Source organism: Periophthalmus magnuspinnatus, chromosome 9 (genome assembly GCF_009829125.3).
Source record: "Periophthalmus magnuspinnatus isolate fPerMag1 chromosome 9, fPerMag1.2.pri, whole genome shotgun sequence".
NCBI lineage: Eukaryota > Metazoa > Chordata > Actinopteri > Gobiiformes > Gobiidae > Periophthalmus > Periophthalmus magnuspinnatus.
In genome coordinates this window covers 30375820-30395350 of record NC_047134.1, presented here as the reverse complement: position 1 = coordinate 30395350, position 19531 = coordinate 30375820, and the positions used below count along the sequence as shown (strand labels likewise).

The 19531-nt window shown below is 38.4% G+C and overlaps 1 protein-coding gene across 2 annotated transcripts in view; it reads right to left on the bottom strand.

The window, feature by feature from the left end:
* LOC117376398 (dual specificity testis-specific protein kinase 1-like) overlaps positions 1–19531 on the bottom strand; it is a 40254-nt gene that overhangs the window by 16059 nt on the left and 4664 nt on the right. For both annotated transcript variants that reach the window (XM_033972863.2, XM_055224174.1), the window contains 2 exons: positions 3555–3748; positions 715–836 (listed from right to left, as the gene is read on the bottom strand). In XM_033972863.2, coding sequence (XP_033828754.1) covers positions 715–836; positions 3555–3748 — 316 coding nt within the window. The remainder of the gene's footprint in view (positions 1–714; positions 837–3554; positions 3749–19531) is intronic.

Genomic DNA, 19531 nt, shown 5'->3' with positions numbered 1-19531 from the left:
AAATATATCACAAAAATTGATGATTACAAAATTGAAACTTCACTCATTTTACATCAACTCAAAAAAATTATGTATTCCCAAAACCATCAGTGTTCATGTTACAAGCTGTTCTTAGGTTTAGTTACAGGCTGTTCTAGGAATTAGTTCTTTTATTTGAGTGGATATGTCTGAAACAGTTCTGTCCCATGTCACAGTACAGAAGTGTCACATTGGGGTCTGGAGTTTTGTGACAAGTGGAGGAGCTGTGACTGTGGGGCTGAGGTGGACCAGCCTGAGGGACATCCAGCTCCTCACAGCTCTTCATGAAAGACCTCCAGGTCAAACTTATCTCTATCGCTTGTGGTGACTGAGGAGAGGGGCTGGACACAGTGGTACCACTTTGGGACAGTCTAGGGCGTTGGCGTTTTTGGTGGTGTTGGTTCAGCAGGTGTGACTTATGATGATTGTGCATTCTATTGGAAAGTTATGGTATTTCGAAAAATTCTATCACCACCAATAGCTTCTAGGAAATTTAGCCCCGAGTTAATAGCTGTTTAACCTCTGCCCTGCATTTGAACTTCTTCATTAAATTTAAATGTTTCTGAAAATATCTGAGGTGGAATTTCAGGGCAAATACTATTGAGCTACATTTCTTCCAAGTTTAATTAGCATAATAATATAATTTTAAATTCTCTACAAACATTTATCTTGACTAATCTGCATTTTGTGGGTTACCTGACGATGTTTGGGTGGGAGAGTTTCTGCAGGAGGCTGATCTCCCGTACGATGCTGTCCTGGTCCACATCGTTCTTATAGATCTTCACCACCATCACTTTACAACTGGTGCTGTGTATCACCTGGAACAAGCAGCAAGAGAAATCAAGAATAAGGTACAACACTTTACAATTGGTGCTTTGTATCACCTGGAACAAAGAGCAAGAGACAGACACAACCATGGTACTTCTTTAAAATGATAATAGTTGTTCATTGCTGCATTAGTAAGTAGCATAATTTTAATACTGGTATTAGCACTAACTTTTCTGCTAGAGGGTCAGGCCACCCACTTGTGTCCATGATTTTATTTTACCTGAAATATAAAAATATATTTAAAAAAATATGCATGCTTACTGTGGGTGGTCTCACTTCTCCACAAATCTAATCTGTAACTCTTATAGTCTGTGTAATCTTACCACTAAGATGAATTCTCATGATATTAGCTCACAAATTCACAAGGATCCATCCGGCCCAGGTCCCAACCAAACACAGGGCAACATTGTGCCTCTACTACATCCCAGCAAAAATACTAATGATGCTATTTTTTTCCAAAACGAGTACCTCATTTTGAATACTTTCCAAAAGATATTACAGCGATAAATCAAATAAAATTGTTCTGGATCACAACAAAAATTTGGTTCATTGGCTTGTTCCAAAGTTAAGACCCTCTGTCTGATAAGAGTCAGATATTATAATGGCAAGAGAAAGCAACAATGACCTCTTGGAACATACAAACAACGAGCCATTACATGAATTAATATTATGACAGCCGGCACTATGGCCCAATTAAACCCATTATCTCCCAATATTTAACTATAAACAACCAGCCGTTTCTACCCTCCTCCCATCAAAGACGGTTCCTTGCACATCTTTTATCTTTGCTCCCCCCAATTTGGTTATGCAATTTTTTCAGCTGCAGAGGTCAAAGATCACCAAAGCTGGTGGGCCAATCACGGCACGGCAAGAATGTCCCAATTAGTGTCCCGAACAAGAGCGGTCTTTATACAGAGAATATGTGGGAGGGAGACAACAGAGGGACAGAGCAGTGGGAGGGGGCCGCCCGGGAATAACCAGCTCATATATTTCATCATTCCGTTTATCTACAGTGCTATTCTATTTATGGACTTTTATGAACATATTTGTACCCAAGTTAGTAAACATCTCAACCGTTTATGAAGTTTGAACTTCATAACTCGATAACAGCTTTTAAATCATGTTGTAATAGTTCTCCTTTATTGACTAGAATAGTGTGTGAATGCAAAACAACTTTCTCTAGCTAAACTCAGACAAGACTGAAGTCATAGTCTTTGGTCCACAGAAACATAGAGAAAGTGTCAGCAGCCACCTCCAGTCTCTCTCTCTCAAAACCTTCAACTCAGGCTAGAAATCTAGGGCTAATAATGGACTCAGACTTGACGTTTAACAGCCACATCAAACAAACATTAACACAGCTGCAGTACATCCAGAACACTGCTGGTCGGGTCCTGACTAGAATTACAAAGTATGAGCACATAAGTCCTGAAGTCTCAGCACTGGCTCCTGTGGCTCAGAGAATAGATTTTAAAGCAGCTCTGCTTGTGAACAAGTCTCTCCATGGCCTACCCCATGGGCAAACCTTTTGACACACGGGCCACAATGGATTCTAAAATTGAGGGGACAGGATATATATATATGTATATATTACATTAGAGATTTGGCCTGTAACATGTAGAAAAGCATGATTATGCAAGGCTCATTGTATAAATTGTTTTCCAAATACATTAATTCAATTAATAATTAATTTATTAAATTTCAGTTAAATAAACACAGCAGAAACTCACATTCAATTTTATCAAGTGCTAAAATATCAACAACGTGTTGAAAAGGTAAACTGAACAAGGTTTACCCTTACCTATTTTAATATAATTTGGTCACGTTCAGCGGGCCGGATTAATAAGCCCAAAGGGCCATGTGTGGCACCAAAGTACATCTCCCACATGTTAGTGCCATATGAACCATCTCACACTCTGAGGACTTCAGGGACCGGCCTCCTGCTGGTGCCCAGAGTCAGGACTAAACCAGGACATGGCGGATCAGCATTTCAGTTTGATGCAGCAAAAACCTGGAGTAGTCTTTCTGAAGATGTGAGACAGGCCTCTACTTTGACAATGTTTAAATCCAGGCCCTGGTTCGGTTTAGCTGTGCTTATGACTGAAAGGTTTTTATTCTGCACTTTTACTGTCTTTCTTATTCTGTAAAACACTTTGAATTACTTTGTGTACGAATGAACTTGTCTTGCATTCATTCAATCTGGACAGTAAGATTTTTTTTAAATGTTGGTTGGCATTTTTTTTTTTTTTTAACATATGTCTTTTTAGATCAATACAAAGTGTAAAATGACAATGTGTGTACCTAAAAACTTAATATCAGAAAAATCATTGCTTTTGGACATCTGAGCTTTGAATTTTATGTTATAAATAAACATATGGAAACATGTACATATGTAATAATTCAACCTATGGCTGTTAAAAAAACAAAAAAGCTGCTTTACAATACAAGTAATTTGAGTGCTGAAATATATCAAAATACTAATGAAAGTGTATGGATTTCTAGGCAAAGACTTCCACTTTGAAGTTAAAAAAAAAAGTTTTTAAAAATATGTAAAATGAATTAAGTAAACCCAACAGCAAGACAGCAGGAATATTTGGATTTTGACATACAGTATAAATGACATTCACAGCTATATAGACCCAAATCAGGGAAAGTGAGCACCAGCAAAGGGAAGCGGACTTTTAACCTTTATTCAGCCGATGAATACTTGCCTTATAGACTTTGGAGAAGAAGCCAGTGCCGATGAGCTCTGCAGAGAAGTTCTCCCAGAATTCGAGTTTGCGTACAGCGGTGCGGAGCTTCTGCCAGCGATCCACGCTGTAGTACTGGTCTGAGGACTCCCCATACAGAGTGGGACTGGAGGGTTCAGGGGAAACGTCCACCTCACACATCCTGGAGATGTCTGCTGCAGGGGACAGACAAGAAGACATGCATGTTAGAATGTGTTGTTTCAATGCATTCAGCTCATTCAGGAAATGCAAATTATTATATATGTTCAAGTATGGTATGGTATGGTATGGTATGCTTTTATTTGAAACAGGGACAGTGCACGACATTACATTGACCTTAAAAACAGGAAAGATGTCTGGTGCCAGGTTATAGCATAAATACTAAGTTAGCTTTATACAATTATTAAACTAACTAAATGGCAACGTGTGGATTTTTATAAATGTGTGTTGTCTTGAAAATAAAATAAAAAAAACACAAAAACATCTTAGACATTTTAGTGCCATATGACCCATCTCACACTTCATTCTGTCCTCTTATTTACAATTGTTTTATTTTTCCTCCTTTTTTTCCTTCTTACCAACAATTCAGTTAAATGATATCAAGTTTGTATATACATTTTTCAGTTTTTTTTTTACTTGGTACTTCTTCTGCACAACAGTTTCATAGAAGAGTTACATTTTGTTATCATAAATCGTTAACTTTTTAAACAAAATCTGTAATATTCAACCACAAACGTACACTTCACTCGTCTACCACGTATCAACTAAACAAAGTATAACATGTATCCAGTACTACCCTTCACAAACACACAAAGGCACCTTGGCAAACAGAAGAACACTTTATGAATGGAACAACATTAAAGCCTCGTCCAATAAAAGAGCAGGGGACAAAAGGTCTCATTACACGTCCACTCTTCAACTGATTCGAGCTCCATGACAGACAAAGGCGTGTATAATGTGGCCTTTAAATAAAAGGCTCACAGGGAAATATGGTGTTTGAAGAGCCAGCATGCAGCAAGCCTATTGTTTATGACTGTATGAGACCTAAAAATAATCGTGCACATATGTAATTCAATTTAAATTAATTTAAATTATCTGCACAACTCTATACGTGACAATTGCAAACGAACAGCAAGTACAATTTTGATTTATAATTTCATAAACCTGAAGTAGTTGTGCCCAGATTCAAGCTAAACATGTTCAAATCAACTATAGCTTTTACTGATAACAATTAATGCGGATTTATTCTCAATTATGAAAACAAACGAAAAGATTGAGGGGCGAGGAGGGGAGAGGGGTGGAGTCTCGGGATGTATAAAGAACTGTGTGATTGGTCTAACAGGTATCGCATAAACTCCGCCCTTGCAGCCTAGTGTTTGTAATCAGAAACATCTGGCTTTAATCAGAGCAGTCATGTGTGATGTCACATAGTATTTGAAATTGTAGCGACCACTGGAGGCAGCACATGCCAAATTTTTACCATAAATGTACCTAGTTTGGACTAAAATTGTCAAAAAAAGGACTAGGAACAGTAGACAATGCTATTCTAACAATATATATATATATATATATATATAGATACAGTACAGAAAAAAAGTTGATTTAGTGTTTAGGATTATTATTTTTTTGGCCATGCAATGTAGCCACTTTGAATTAAAACTCTTTTGCCATCCTCTCCATCACTATTGTTCAGATTCTGGGCATGGCTTCAGTCTGCGGGCACGGCTACAGCTAAGTTTCCACATCAGCAAGTTCACTCACACCTCTCCGTACAGCAGCAGAACAGCCAAAGCGCTAAGTGTGCTTGGCTAAGTCTGACTCACTCACTGTTACCTCTGCACAGCCCTCAGCACATTCTGGTGAGCGATGATCATGCCACACTGATGTTTGTGCTTACATCTGGTACATTCTCAGTTAAAAATCCAGATAACCAACCATAATACTAAATAGAATAGAAGAACACTAAAATAACCCATTTAGATTAGATTGTTTTTGGTGTGTTTACATGCACAAAAGAATGCATGTTTTGCCAGGTTTTCTCTTCAGTAATAAAAACATCTGTAATTGAACACATGTGAAATAGATCAGTTTAATGTCACACTGTGGAACATTCCAAGCAAAGCAGTAACATCTCAAGTAGATTAACAGACTAACAGTTCAGTGCTTCAATCAGTGATTCTGCAGAAATTCTTAATGTTTTTCAGTCCTCTGTAATTTATTTTAATCTTTTCTTTCTTCCTCGTAAGCAGCCATATTGGTTTTGATACAGACAGACCATGCATGTCCCTGATTGACTAATCCACCTGTCAATCACGTCCATCTGATTTGAAGTGTGTATTCTGGATCCCAGAGAAAGAGTTGACCCATATGACATCATTTTAACACCTCAAAAAACTACTTCAGATCTTTGGATTACGACTATACTTACAATTGCAGCTTTAATAATTCTGCTGTGAACTCTGGTGATATAATGCTGCCTGGTTCATTTCCAAAACACATTTTGTTTAATCAACAAGGCACTTACACCACATATGTAATTTAGGCGTTTGTGAAAATGGCTAAAATGGCAACGGCTATTCTGGGTCAGCACTTAAGCAATCATTTCAAATTGCATCTCACTTTCACTCCTCTTTTTCTCTCTCTCTATTGTGCGCTCTCTCTCCCCCTTTCTCTTTGGTACATTTAAAACGTTGCCTAATAGTAAAATATAAACAGGTGAGAGGGAGTGAGTTTTGCTTTTGTGCTATTTTGGTTCGATAAAGAAATGTGATTGTCAGCTGTTGAGAGAACAATAGTGTTGAGAATAGGCTGATGTTTGATGGAGTGTCAGCGCGTGCTTCCCACTGCCGTCAATGTGACGCTGTGCCAATAAAAAAAAAAAAAAGAAAAAAAGACAACAGAGCAGTGGAAGTGGGTCAGGATTACCCCCAGTCTGGTGAATGCAGCTGGGAAGAGAAACTGAGGTTTTCAGGCAAGACATTCCAAATAAATAAATCAATGTAAAATTGAATATTATTATGTTGAATATTAATATTATTATTATTTATGTCCACAAAATCAATAGTTAAAGCCAGTTTTATTTAGTTTTTTGAAAAAGAAAAAAAAAAATGTCATTGAAAATCGAGGGTGATCAACCTGAAGAAAAAAGCTCTGATTCCAATATCAAGTAATACTATGGCAAGTATCAGTTGACATAGCAATCTGATAAGGATAGCAATGGGTTTTGTATTGAAATGCATTTAAACTAATTCAAGAAATTGGTGAATAGACTTAAAAGGGACAGTACGTAACTTCCTGGAGGTGCCAAGTCGCCCACATGATTCCATGGAAATAGAAAGTAAACATACTTCAGAACATTCTCCATGGAGATAGATATGTTTTATGGCAAACTGTTGAAGATTATAGCCAAAGGAGCAACATTTCCATGGAAACAAGCAGGAGTGGGTCCTCCTCCGGGCCACATAAGATGCAAGCTCACTTGCATGTTTTCCTGTGCGATATACATAAACAAAATGAAAACGCTTTTATTTTAGATTACATAGTGTGGGATTTTTTTTAAATTTATTTATTTATTCTGACAGGGAAACAGCATTTTAACATGTTTAAGTCAACATTACTTACTTTTAAACTCATCTTAATCCATAAATCTGGTGACGTGCACTGTGGTGAAAGATGACATGGTGACTACAGTCATGGTTCTGTGACTTCAGTTGTAAATTATGTAGTCCCAATGTACGGTCAGTACTCGTATAGGCCACACTGTAAATGTACTAAAACCCAGGCATTTGAACCGGGAAGCCACAGGAGTTGGTAATGATCTATGGATTTTCCAAAGTGACGTGACGCTGCAGTTTGTTCAGTGGGACCACACCACAGTAGTAAAGGGCAGAATGTTAGGTCATGCATAGCTGTGGTTATTCGCTGGTAGAAAATGGTAGAAAATAATTCAATACTTTACTTTACTGGCTGTACAGATTCTCCAGTATGATGAGGTCCTTCTCTGTTCCTGTATCACTGTATGGGACTGTGATAATGAACATCTAAAAGTCCAGACATAAACATTTTTAGTTACAACAAAGCTTGCTAACTTGTTCTAAAGCCCCACTGCGCAAAAGTCCATAATATATCTATAATACACTTTCTGTTTCCATGGAATCATGCAGGTGACATACCACGTCCAGAAAGTTACAGGGCGCTGCTTTAATTATCCCTTTATTACTGTAAAAATCACGCTATTAATCTGTATTTAGCTAGTTCGTATTGTAGTTTTTGATTGAAATAAGATGTTGCAATGTCACTGGAAACACCGAAAATATAAGAGTATTTACAAAGGAAGTCTAAAACTGTATTCTACTTTCAACGTTAGATTTGCTAGAAACACTACATATTTACATGATATTTTCGATCAAAAAGGTTGTGCTCAAAAAGAAGACATGTTTAAAAACACACATTAGTGCTGCACAGATTTAAATTCCTGAATGTCAAATTAGAAGTTACCCTTTCCTTGCTCAGCTAAGTATAATTTGGTGACATTATAGCTGACCAGTGCAGCTCACTAAAGCATGACCCAATAGTTGTAATCTGCATGTCCGCTTTAAAATAGAAAAGTCTGGTTGTGTGGTGTAGCCCCGAGCAGTGGGTCAGTCACTTTAACATGCATTAAAACAGGCTGACCACACTGGCACCGCAGAGGGAGGTGCGCAGGATGCTACTGTGTCCTTTCTGCAAAATGAAAAGAATGGTTAAAATGTACTTTAAAGTGTAAGTAAGTACAAAATCAGCTTTCTTTTTTTAACTTAACTGTATACATGATGTTTTAATAGCATCAGTTACTGTTCCTAGTGTTTTGTTTTGTTTTTTTTGACAATTTTAGCACAAACCAGGTAGATTTGCACCTTTCTGGTCAAAAACAGTCCAGTTTCTTTAAGTGCATTCAGTGCCTTAATGGAGTAGACGAGTTCTAAATGTGACCTCGTCTTTATAATTTTGTTTGATCTTTAGGAAAAAAAAAAAAAAAAAAAAGCAAATCAGCCTACATTTTGAGGAAAATTCCAAGATGTCATGTCATTGCTGTGACATAATGGTCTGTTTACAGAATCTGTGGCTCTAGACTGTAATCTGAATGTCCTATTACTGCCCATTACATCCACTGGTGACAGAGCCAAGTCCCTGTCCCCTGCAGCAGTACTGAAATCAGTGCTCCCCCAGACGGAGGCGCAGTGTGAGGTCAGGTGTCCTCTTTCAGCTCCTGTTACTGCACCTGCCAGGCCAAAACAAGCTCGCATGGGAAATGGGTTACTGACAGACCGACCTAGATCGGGCCCCGTAGAAAAGCACTAACAATGAAACAAATCTACAATAATCACAGACAGAAGAAGCAGCCGCCCAAATGTTTAAAGTGTGCATTTGTCTGATTTGGTTGAGCCCAGCTTTGTCCTGATGCAGCAGACTTGGTTTAGTCCTTGTTTAGGTCTGGCTTTAGCAACAGTTTTTATGTGTGTGAATGCGTCCCTACACGGGTGCACGGTGCACACTATATTTAGCCTGATTTTATGCTTAAATTGCCTTTCCATGAGTCCGGGGAGGTGCGGCCCAAGAAGCACTGCTCGTAAATGATTATTTGTGGTGGTACTGCTCACGTCTGTAGGGTCAGTGTGATTCTGTTAGCACACATTTGTCAAGTCCACAGCTCCAAAACCTCAAATCAGAAGGTTCCAGAATGTTGTAAAATTGATATTAAACAAAAGTAATAAGATTCCAACAGCCTGAATCATAATGTAGAAAAGACTTTCAGAGGTGGTCATCTGGACACTGTTTTAGCAATCAAGATGTCAGATGATCAGAACCCATTTTCAATTTGGAACATTGACCCCACTGCATTTGACTAAAACAGTGTCCAGATGACCACCTCCGAACCTCTACGTTGGACCACTCCTGGAGGAATGAGGGAATACACAGTCTGGCCAATCAGAAGAGCCAGATTGCACCAGGCATCCGTTGCTTGGTGACGGTACCAGAGGACACAAACACAGAGTTTGTGCAAATTTGTTTCATTTATCATCACCAGTAAAACGACAACCTCCTTGTGCCTTGATTCTGATATCCCTGTTTGATTCAATCTGAGGTGGACAACTCCAGGTAAAACAAACCACAAATTTACAATTTCTTATCTCCTGTATCTTAGCTTTTTTTGTACTTATTTGTTGAATGGGACTACAAGCACCATTCTCGACCCATATTTGCTACTTGCATCACCTGTCTTCACCTGGTTCAGCATTGCTCATTTCCTGGACCACTGCAGTCTACTGAAAAAAAAATGTTGCAGTGCACATTTAGCCCAGTCTCAGATGGTTTTAACACATTAGTGGCTTTGTGGAGCGGCCCCAGTGAGCACCAGATTCAGTTCTGTTTACTTTTCTTTTGGGTTGTTCTTGTTCATATACATTGCACATCATTCACCCCAAACACCATGAGCAACGTGAGAGTCCATGAGCTGATCAAAGAACTTATTTCAACGACAACATGCTTCAAACAGACCCATCCTGTGTATAAACACACACTCACTTCACCTATACGCGGTGGTCTTTTCTTTCACCTGTGGCTAAATGCACACTACGCACTGGAGGGCAAAGGAGTAAAAGCTTTTGGAATGTCACACAAACAGACCCAGGCTCACCTGCGCAGACAAAGGCAAGAGGAGGCTGATATTAAATTGATCCAAATTCCCTCTACAGACGAATGTGTCAAACAGCAGCTCTGCAGCCCCCACTCATACAAATATACGTGATCTGAGCGTTTTACTGTCACTGTCACTGTAGGTCGGCCCGAGGTCGGCTGCGTTCACACCGCACTTGCCCCGCTCTGGAGTGCAAGTGGAGCCACTCCGAGACCTCCAGTTTTAAGTGCTTTTACTGGCTTTTACTGCGGTCCAGAATGCGACTGTTGGATTCACACCAGCCCGAGCACATCTTTCTGAGCAAATGCTCTTTTATGTCGACCAAACTAGTGGCAGTGTGAAAACGACCCCAAGCCCCTGACCCCGGTCTAGGAGGTAACTGCTGTAAACAGAGAAGACAAGGTTCATTATGTATGTGTCCTCCGCTTCAGTAGCCTCAGTAGCATGTCCAATCAACTCATGTTGCACAATATTTTGTTTGGTGTTTTCAGTGACTCAATATCAAAATATTGTGATACTTAATTTGATCAAACAGTGTCGATATTATGAGTGTATCAATGTATCGAATATTTTTGGTGTCTTTAACTAAATTATTTTGTGACTGTACCACAATTTTGTTGCTTGTTTGGCGAAAACAAACTTGCTTATGCAATACATTTGACATTGATTGATTATAAAAATGAGTGTTTTGTTTAAAAGGCACTGCACCTGATTTTTCTGACTTAAAAACAATAATAAATGACAAATTTGGTTCATGTAAAATGGTTTTCAGTGGTCCAAAGTTATCTGTCACCTTATGCAAGCCGAGCATCCTAATTATTTATCACTATGAGTTTAAAAGTAGTTTCCCAACTTTCACAGCGTAACCAGAGTGAAGTATTGCTGTCACTGTAAAGCTAATAACAACTAGCATGCTAATGTGCTAATGCTTTATAATCATTTTGAATTCAAGAGCTGCTTATATACAATAAATCTGTACAAATGCAAGCCAAATACAAGCCGCCTTTTTTCGATTTTTCAAATTTGGAGGAGCTGATTTTCATCCCAGCTGATTCACACTCACAAACCGCCCCAATGCATGTTCGCTCCATGGTCCAGAGATCTTGTGGCACCCAAATCGGACCCCCTCATCAGACCCCCTCCAGCCCCTGACTGCGGTAGTGGGTGACCGCCCAAGTGGAGGAGGAGTTCATTCATCTTGAGGGTCTTCTTCGAAAGTGAGGGAGGGTGAATGATGCAGCATCAATCTATGTTCCTACTCTCACCTATGGTCATGAGCTTTGTGGTTCAATCAATCTTACTTTTTAAGGGGAAATTCAACCTTTTGGGCGAGGAGCATGTCCAATGGCACGTACACCGCACAGCAAGCACCACAAGCTCACTGATTGGCTGTCAAGTTTGTTGGGGAGCTTTGCGGGACATCTATGTTGATTTGGCATTGGACTATAAAACGCCATTTCGACTGGTGCCTCCGCGATCTGGCCCAGAAGAAAATGGATGGATTGATGGAGCAAACAACATACAAATTTTACTCAAATACATGGAACACAATCGGGTACAGGTCCTTTCAGTTTTGTACAGGTCGTGGTTTAACAAAGAAATACTGTTGTTAAAATGTATTTGGTTTGTGACATATCACAGAAAATCATGTTCCACATATGAGTTATCACATGTATCATGAGGGACCCTGTGATTCCCAGTGCTACACTTAAAACAGTACAGCAGTACATTTATATGACACATTTCAGCATCAATAATAAACAATAGCTTCTCTGTATATTTAAATAGCAGACAGTGTCAGTCAGACTTAAGTGCTGCACCCAGTGGTTGAACCAAAGCCAGACCAAAATGTGGAAATGTGGTTTATTATAACAGCACATTAAAGAAGAGGAAAAACGTCATCTTGGTCTGGAAGCTATGAAGATATTGCATAAGACATGGTCATCTTAATGTTTATTTTGTGTTCAAAATAAAAATGAAATTAGCTTAGTTCACAAAAATAATGATGAAGCAGCATGCAAGAGATGTGCAACATCCACAAACATTAGTATTTGTTTTCAGAGGTGGGTAGTATTCAGTTACATTTACTTGAGTAGGTTTTTAAAGAAATTGTACTTTTCAGAGTACTTTTCTAGCAGTATACTTTTACTCCTACTTTAGTCATATATTTATTGATGTGTATATTTCCCATGCGTTCAGTGTGCAGTTTTGTGTGTGTATGTAATATGAGTCAGAGCTTATGTTATATTTTATGTGTTTGCTAATTCTACAGTGTGAACTGTGATGAAGAAGTAAGACCACAGTAAACATCAGTGATAAAGAACTCTTGTATCTCTCGTGTTTGTGGACAAGCCGGACAGTTATTTATTCGTTATCTATGCTTCATGTAGCTGTATAAATGTAAATGTGTTACGTTGGTGTGGTGTACGGCTATTCAGCCTGTTGTTCTCTACTTTATTGTTATTATTATAACTTGCCTTTAAAGATAAAATGTCTGTTCTTGGTCTTGGATTTTGTAAAATAAATTTCCCCAAAAAATGTGATTTATAGTCCAGTGCAACTTATTTATGTTTTTTTCTTCATTATTATGCATTTTTTCGCTCAAACATCCCAACCTGGGTGTGTCACTGTGTTTAATTTCGAAAATTTGGTCACCTTATGCTAAAACTCTAGTTGAAATGTTATTCTTGTACTAGTTTGTCCATTCATATTTCAGTCTTTCTGTCGATTCTTCAATTCAACATGTTGTGAACTTTGAACAGAATTCTATTATTATAACATAAATTTCAAATGTAATTGCAATCACAATGATTCGCTGAAAAATCACAATTCGATATTTTTCTCAAATTGTGCAGCGCTGTACTAATGCTTGAGTACAACTAGCGGCTCCTGAACCCCTGATTTGGAAACATGAGTCTATTTACCACTAAAAGCTAACCGAGCATGCAACCACCTTTCAAAGTTACATAAAATAATCACTGAGGGCTGTCACTTGAGCAAGTCATCAAGCATTTAGTCTAGCGTTATCAATACCATACATGTCTCCACTAACTTGAACACGGCCTCTGCTCTGCCCTGACAGTTTTACACTCTGCCATTAAAAACACAGTGAATAATTAAAAGCCTGTTGCTGTTAGAAGAATGTAACTGTATCCACGGTCTCTTCCTTTACAGAGCTGGAGGGAGAAGTTAGCAAGCCATGAAAGTTGTAAACAAGTGGACTGATTACAGCAGCCATTTGCAATCCTGTCCCTTTACACAGACGTGGGGGTGCATAACCTACTCATTTGTCCTCTAAATTTGACCCATTCTTTCATACAGCTTGGGCCCTGAGGTCGTTCCCATTTGCAACAGGTTTGATTGATAGGGCTGCTAAGTGCCCGCTTTCTGCTACTACTACCTTCAACAGCCTCCCTCTGGATTGGCTCTTTGGTTGTTATGATACTCGCAATCAGAATTCCAAATATGGGATTCGCCCCTATAACGGTTAGCCTCAATGAGCTTCATTTGACTGGAGCCAAACACGATGGGTGACGTCACACTCCACACGTTTTAGGACATTTCGGGTGGATCATAAAATATCACATGATTATTATTATGGAGACCTTTTTTTTTTTTTTAATCCAAATATTTGTTTTTGTGAATGTCTACCTCAAATTTCAGATTGATTACATTATAGTTGAACATATTTTAAACGATTTTGAACCTGTTCATAAGGGCATTTGGCCAAACTTCTTTTCTGTAGAGCTGAAGCAGGGACAGAAATGCCCGTAGCTGTAAGATACTCAAAAGGCTAACCGTAAACAGCCTGGCCCTGGTACTGCTGCAGAGGAGAGGAGAGTGGGTGAGAGGGCACTGAAAGGTCACATGACTCAGCGCCTGCAGACACAACAACAGCCTGAGCACTGGAGGGGCGAGCTGTTTACAAGAAATAAGCCTGGTTTCAAAATTGGGTGTTGTGAAATTAAATCAAAATAGGCCTAGCAAATCGCAAAAGCTGCAATTGTTAAAGTTCCTTAATTTCCTCCACAATCAACAAAATATCCTGTCTTACTCTGCATTACAAACCCTGTAGTTTAGATTTGTACAAACATGTTCTAAAATGGGATTCTTATTAGTTTACCTGTTCATATTTCATATTTTGTAAATTCTCCTGGAGGCATTTAAAAGGTGAACTTTGAACAGGATCCCATTATTAAAACATAAATTGCAGTTATTTTTTTTTTTGCCATAAACTTAGATCAACCAAAAGGACTAAGGTATAAAACTAGACGGAATGAATAAAATAATACATTAAATTTATAGCATGGTGGCATTTTAGCAAGAAGGTTCTGGATTCCATTCACTCAACCTAAAACCTGCACACAACATACTGGCTAATCCTCCACCTAGGTACTCCTGATCATCAAGACAAGGGCCCATAAAGAACATGCTTCGAATCAGAATTTCACATTATCCAACTTAAATAATGTCTACATTTTGAAATATATAATAATGTCTACATTTTGAAATATACTTTATAAACTACATCTCCGCTCCCTCTGCTGTCAGCAACAGGAATGAACAATGGGAAAACAACTTTAACAAATGCTATGGTAATAGAGCAATGCATTTGTTGTGAATTACTATAGAATGAATCCGGTGATGGTTTTTGGGCTTAAAAATAGCACAGGAGTTTGGATTTTTACCTGTGCTCAGAGAAGATGACTTAGAATGAAGAGCAAATCTACAGTTTTAGCTGACCTTCTCATGTGCCTGGTTTTGATTGGGCATAACCACGGCCGTATGCACCACTGAGGTCCATGATGTCTAGACCGCAGTAATTTTTCCTAGACCAACTTCTACTAATAAGCAGCCCAGCAATTAACTACTATATTCGTTTGTGCAAATAGATTATTTTTATATGCCCACGAGCTGCATCTGTGCAGGTAGAAGTGTGTCTGTGTGTGTCTGTGTGTGTCTGTGTGGAGACAGGAGGGCGCCCTGCACATCAGTGGAGAGGACAGGGTGTTAAAGACTGGCCTTTCATTAACAGCATATACTGAGAAATGAAAGAGTCTAGGGACAGTCAAGTACCCATAAAGATGTACTACACCCAACAAGCTTTTAGTCACTTCTGCCTCACAGACGTATGAGCTTACGACCTATTCAACGGGCTGAGTTTCCGTAGCAAAGCGCAATGCATTTTCTCAACATTTCTGTCTTATAAAATGAATATAAAACATGCAAGAAAACACGTGTCTTTGCAAACGTTTCAGGCTCTAGTGCTGTCTGAGCGTCACTGTCCAGCAGAGGGCTCAGGCTCCATTAAGATTTGATCAGAAGCATGACAGAAACAAGTTATTAAGTCCAACAATGTAGGTGTACAATGGCTTATTATACAATTTGGAAAGAATTGTAATTGATAATAAAAGATGTGGAATTGATAATGTCTTCCTTATATTTATTAGTACTGTAAGAGCTTGTGAAAAATACATAATTTATCATCTAAAATACCGTCAGATTACATGAAATTACATCATTTTCTTTCAAACATCCCCCCTTCTTTCAAGACTAGACCTACCTGCTACAAGTCAAGACACATATTCACTATTCAACATAATATTCAGGGAGTCTCTCCAATAATGGCCGAATAATTCTATCCAATTAAAAAAAATCTTTATTTTAAGTTATGGCAATATTGTTCTAATTATTTAAATGGGCTTTTATAATGAAATTAATTTGGACCTCAGTAGTTTAAAAATGATCTGTATAGCCCTGGGCATAACTTGCATTTTGTGGTGAGAAATGTTTCCAGGAAGTTGAGTGCCCTGGTTTCAGCTCCCTGAGGCCGTTATAAGCCTCATGTATTTGCTCTGCTGTTAGACTGGATGAGCTGTGAGCTGAAGTCTACTGACAGAGGTAAACCTAAACCTCAAGCTAAACTACAGGGCACACAATCCTTAAGCAGTGAGAAAAGTTAAACATGGGGTATTATGCAAAAATCGACTTTTGGGAGAGTTCTACCACGTTATAATGTTGTTCCCTCATTAAAAAACATGCCTGATGTTTCAGAAATTTAGTGATCTCTCCCAGGCCCTATTCAAATCCTTCTTACGGTTTGTTGTAAGATTCTGTCCAATGCTCAGCCCACAAGCCTAAATCACCCATGCTCCCACACGACAGTTCTCCACAAATATACAAAAGAATGATACGAAACTGTACAAAGCAACTTGACAAACCTGATGTGATGTGCAGTAGTTTCATTAGTGGGCTGCACGTTAGTTGTGTTGTGATAGTGCTCTGAAGGGGGAATGACTTTTAAAAACAATAAAAGTTAACATGGTGATCTAAATATGTTATGTGTTAAAAGTTAATCCCCTGTAGAAGTAAAGTACACCCTCTTTAAAAGGATCTGTATAGCCTGTGTAGTAACGGTCTTAAAAAAGGAATCACACTTGCAAATGGTTGTGAGAATTCTGATGAGAAAGAATCCTTTTAGTTTTAAACCATCTGGATTTTCCATTCTGTCCATTCTGATTGGATGATTGTCTTGAAAACCAAAACACCACATTAAAACATAAACAACTTATGCAATCAAGAAGCATGGTAATGTTAAAGCTATAACTGATTTGAACACGTTTACGTCATATCTGGTGACACAGTTAGGTCATAATTATGGGATTTAAAATCAAAGACAGACTGATAGCGCCTATTGGTTTACAAAGACAGACTAAAGTGTATTGTGCCAGTGGAAATGAGGCTAAGCAATCACTACATTTGCACAGAGAAATCTCAGTGTGCTAAACAGCCAAATACAAATTGTGTTTGCACCAAAACCTGTCAGACCACTCCTTTCCCAGTCTGCCACAAATTAAATGTTCAGTTTTTCATATTTATAATCTGTGTATAATTAATTTTGTTTTTGAAAGGTGAAAGCCATTTGCAATAAAAGGTAAAAAATAATTAAACAGTTCATGTGCATTTAATATTAATGGTTCAAAGACAGATCATGGTGAATGTTCGGCCCCCGCAGCTTTTCACCTCACAAAATCTGGCCTTCTGTGCAAAAACTTTGGACAACCCTGCTCTATAGGCTACACCAAAGCTCTGAAGTTTAATCTTAAATTTAACCAAAACATTCAACGTGTGCTTGGTGACTAGGCCGTAGTTTATCATCGCTTCATATCTATTATTTTCCTTGCTGTTTCTTACCCTATGCAGTTGAATGCCTCTCCTAGTCTTCGCCTAATGGAAATTGAACTGCGCGGTTACATGCAGCGGGTGTGTATCGGGTCCGGACCAGATTTTGTTAAGTTTAGAGCCCATTTTTCAGGACAACGTAACCTGGGACTTGTCTCAAATGAGCTGTATTATATTACATTGATTTAGTGCCCTCTTAAACTGTACACTGTTGCCAAGTAGCCCACTAGCATTTCAGGCATTTACCACACTCAGAGTAAATACAAGAGGGAGCAATGATGACCTTCACAGGGCAGATAAGAAGGGCCTGGCTTTCCGAAAACAAGAACACAAGGACATAGATTATAATAGTGCGCAACAGGTTTAAGGCGACAGCATTTTCAGTACTTTTCTTATAGCTGTACTTTGAAAAGAGTGGAGTGCCTAAAGACTTGGGACAATGGATAAGGGATTTATGGATTTCAAATTGGACTAAGACTATAACAAATTGCACGAAAATGCCCTCAGATGGAGCAAATACATTACAAGCATTTTTAGCTCACTTTTCTACCTTTCTGAAACAAATACTGAGCAGCATTTTGGTCAACAAGCTAACAGACGTCTTCATGACTCATCAGTGGTAACTCCAGCGACTTGCTTAAAAGAGTCAGTCAAAAATCACGTTGGTTTTGTACCTTTGAAATTTGACCGATTAGCCAGATAGTTACAAACTTTAGGAAGTTCATCAATGAGGTAATACAAAATTAAAGTATCATTATATTGTCGGCTATTGTGAGGAATAATAAAACCAAAAGAATGAAAAATAATAAAACCAAAAGTATGAAAAATAATAAAACCAAAAGTATGAAAACTAAAAATGAAAACTCTCCAGAATATCTGATAAAAACGAAACTAAAAGAAACTTGGAAAGTCATCAGTGCACTTTTGAGTTTAATTGTACAGTCCATACATATTTGAGCAATACAAACTGATTCACAACTGAATTTCTGATTGCAAAAATATAATCTGATCGTTGAAAATACCAAAATATCAATGTGTTAGTTTTTGTCAACGTCTCCTACCTTCAAAGACGCTGTACCTGATTTTTACTGTATTAAAACCGCCTTTCACAACTTTTAAAAGATCAGGGTGGAGTTTTGCAGTCACGGTAAAGCTAACAACAACTAGCATGCTAACGTGCACTTCCTGATTATCAGACAATAAAACGCTTTAGAATTAGACTACACAGCGGCGTTACATTGAGCTGCTTCTACAACATATCTGTACTGGGGCAACACAAATTTTGCTCAAATACATAAAAAAAATAAAAAAAATCAGGTACAGTGCTTTTAAGTCATTTCCGATTGCAAAAATATCCAATTGTTGTAAAAAAGCCAAAACATGTTAACCGGCTTTGGGAATATAACCCACAACCTACTTTTCACTTAAAACATATATTGTCCTCTATAAGGTACACGACATCAACAATACAGCACATCTCCGAGACCCATGAACGAAACCAGAGCTCTACTTTTAAATAGGTGAAGTCGCTTTTTGCACAGCTTGGCATTGTTTGGAAATAGAAAGTATTTACTCAGCTCCTTACACTTCAATGCCCTCGGCGCATCCAAGGTCTTATTACCCATCTCCTAATGTTTCCCAATCTTAACTTTAAAGCAGCATTGTGTAACTTTCTAACGTTACCATGTCGTCATCGCCACTTTAATGTATTTGGCTTCAGGGGCAGGCTCACTTGTGATGTTTGGTGTGCTAACAGTATAGCGTCACACGTGTAATGCTATCAGATAGGACTGATCTCGCAGTTAGACAAACAGTACAGATTTTCCATTGTCGGCACAAGGGCTGAGGCAAAGTTAATCAAACAATTCGGCATGAAGGACGTTGGGAATGTGTCATAAACGTCTTGGTAATAGGTAATTGTGTAATATTAATCAGTCAGTTATGAGAGATTCTTTTTTAATATCCATAGCTCAGAATAGCACCTTAGGACAACCAGATAAAGTGAAAAACAAAGATTGCTGTTTAAATATGCTATAAGCACGTAAGTCAAAGTCAGGCCCAGGGGCCAAAACTGCCCCACGGTTTAATTATATCTGGCCCG